At 35.8% G+C, this 2,719-nt stretch overlaps 2 protein-coding genes across 2 annotated transcripts in view; both read left to right on the top strand.

Annotated features, from left to right (window-relative positions):
- Positions 1-2,719, top strand: part of LOC112144307 (tripartite motif-containing protein 16-like) — a gene marked incomplete in the record, with an annotated part of 1,074,856 nt that overhangs the window by 469,485 nt on the left and 602,652 nt on the right.
- Positions 1,795-2,719, top strand: part of LOC112144273 (oocyte zinc finger protein XlCOF6) — a 5,418-nt gene continuing 4,493 nt past the window's right edge. Inside the window, exon 1 of the mRNA XM_024268735.2 lies at positions 1,795-1,928. Coding sequence (XP_024124503.1) covers positions 1,862-1,928 — 67 coding nt within the window. The 5' untranslated portion in view covers positions 1,795-1,861. The remainder of the gene's footprint in view (positions 1,929-2,719) is intronic.

Consider the following 2,719-nt stretch of genomic DNA (forward strand, 5'->3'; position numbering starts at 1 on the left):
CTTCTCGCTGTGAGGCGAGAGCGCTAACCACTGCGCCACCGTGCAGCCCATGTAATGTAATGCTAAAGAAAAATCAACTTACACATTTTTAACAAATCTTGTCACATTTTGAACTCGTGACCAAATCTGAGGCATATTCAACAGAATTAAACCTGGGACCGACGCGGGTACCAGGTGACCCAGCTGGTCTAGAGGCTTCTGGCTTTTAAATAGCAACTTACCACTTTTTCATTGTTGAGATGGTGGTAAATTATTGATTTTGAAACATCTTTTCCACAGTGATGGTAGAACTTTTCAATTGTTTCTTAACTCTTTCCTCTGACATGATACAGGCTCAAGGATGACACCCAGCAAATGATTTATAAATATGACTAATGAATGTTCTCTTAGATTTTTTGTAACCAACCAATGAGGGGATGTTTTTTCATCCCCTCTGTTTATTTGTGTATATATTCTAGTCATAATGACAATGTTACTGGAAGATAAAAAAATGTATTTTTAATTCAAGGCAGAACGATCTATGTGCAGTCTTAATATTTATTATTTCTATAGTTTATTTTTTGTTTGTTTTCCTGTCATTGTTCTGTTGGGGAAAATGACCCCTCCTTCTGTGCTGTGCAAATATCAATCGAGAATTTATTTCAAATCAGATTAACAGCTGTTAAGTGTCAAACAAGCAGACAGCTGGTTCCATGTGCAGCAGGTTTATTATCAGAGCTAAAAGTCCACAAAACTAAGTAGGGTTAGGCAGGCAGAGGTATTACACGAGCATGGGATCATCAGAGAAGAGAGAGAAGAGAGAAGTTCAGGTGAAGGCAGACGGTGAGGTCAAAACTCAGATGAGCACTCCCTCTGGTGGCTGGAGAGGGTAGCAGCAGGTTGATCCATGACATTAAGTAACTTCTGAAACCGTGTAAAATTGCGCATAAGGAAAAAAGTAATTAATGTGGTGAACACAACATATCTGTTTACGTCAAAGCACTTAAAGTTTATACACTTAATCAGCTAAAACAAGTGTCAAAGTCAAGGCCCAGGGGCCAGATCCAGCCCTCTGGATAAATCTCTCCGGCCCTCCAGATCATTTTATTTTATTGTTATTAAATGTCGGATGTTATCTTGCACTTATTTCTAACTTGTATTATTTTGACAAAATATATTTTTACTGAAAGTAAATTATTGAAAGTTATTTAAGGTTGAAGTTGATTTATTTTGGAATAATATTCCTACCTTTTTATTATTCATAATTCTGTTAAAAAAAGTTTCAAGAATTTTCATTCTGTTAGCTTTGTGAACTATTTTGGTGTTTACTAAGATTTTTTAAGATATTTTGGAGTTTGGCTAATATTTCAGCTGTATGCTAGCTGTTTTGGCAAACCTGAGTATTTTTTGTTTGTTTTTTGTTAGGCTAATTAGGCATTTAGCAAAAATTTTAGCTGGCTATCAGCTTCAGCGGTTTCAGCTATTAGCTTCAGCTTTTTTAGCTATTAGCTTCAGCATCTTCAGCTATCACCAGTAGCATCTTCAGCAGCCAAATTCAGCTTACAGCATTCATAGCGTTATCAAAGGCAATGCTATATATATATATATAGTTTATAATTATGTTAAAAAGTAACAGTTTTAAAGTTTTAAAAATGTAGTTTTAGAGTGCTCACACCCTGAGCTAAATATGTTTTATATAAATTACGTCCACTTAATTTTAATTATTTTTTTTCTCAATGTGATTTATTAATAACAATTTATATTGTTATGGGAAAGCAGAAATACAGACTTATTGGAGCTGCATGAAAGTAGGAACGAAGCTGACACGGAACTATCGCGTGATGCTTTGTTTCTGACGGATTGTTTTACACGAGCACCTCAGATGCAATCTGAATACAAGCGGGATCACCGCGGCTGCATTGGTGCTTTATGTTCCACGTTTTCAGCAGGTCAGTATTCTCTGGTAACATTTGAAGTGAAGCTGTTAGAGAACATGATGGTAACGTCTTAATTTGACAGTCTTTTAATCATCTCGACACTCCATAAGGCCTCAGCACAATTAGATTTATTGCGAGAAACGGCACGTTAGTGTAACCATTGTCCAAGATACGTAAAGAGCGACGCCATATTGGAACGGGCAGGAAACAAGGATAGAGTTTAGAAGACAAAGTAAAATTATGTTTGGTCCGATATTAAATGGAGAAAAATACTCTGTCCCTTACTAAAATAAGACCCAGGCCAGGGTTTAAATATTTTTAAACAAAATACAAGAAATGAACCACACTTAAAACAAAAATTATACATGTTATTATATAGGAAACGCATGAATAGATGATGCGTGGTTAATTCAAAGACTAAGATTTACACAAACTTCAGCTCCTGAGGTCAGTGTTCTCAGGGCAGTGGGTGCCCATAATGCTGCAGCTCGCTTGCACCCCTTTGTAGACTTTGTGTATGGGGAGAAAATAGACTCTTCCAACTTTTTGCATGTGTAATTCTTGATTTGTAGCACATACAATATATTGTGTGCTTAAGTACAAAAATGAAAAAGTCCAAGAAAACTCCTAAATACAATTTACTCATGCAAAAATTTAAATTGCAACAGCTTGAAACTAAATACACGCACATTTTTTATAAATTACACACACAAACGATCATATTTACCCACAAATCCGATGTGAGACTCTTCATTCACTGAGATTAGTGTCTAAATGATAAATAGTGTATACTTGTACAGCGC

The sequence above is a fragment of the Oryzias melastigma genome, linkage group LG17 (assembly GCF_002922805.2).
Source record: "Oryzias melastigma strain HK-1 linkage group LG17, ASM292280v2, whole genome shotgun sequence".
Lineage (NCBI taxonomy): Eukaryota > Metazoa > Chordata > Actinopteri > Beloniformes > Adrianichthyidae > Oryzias > Oryzias melastigma.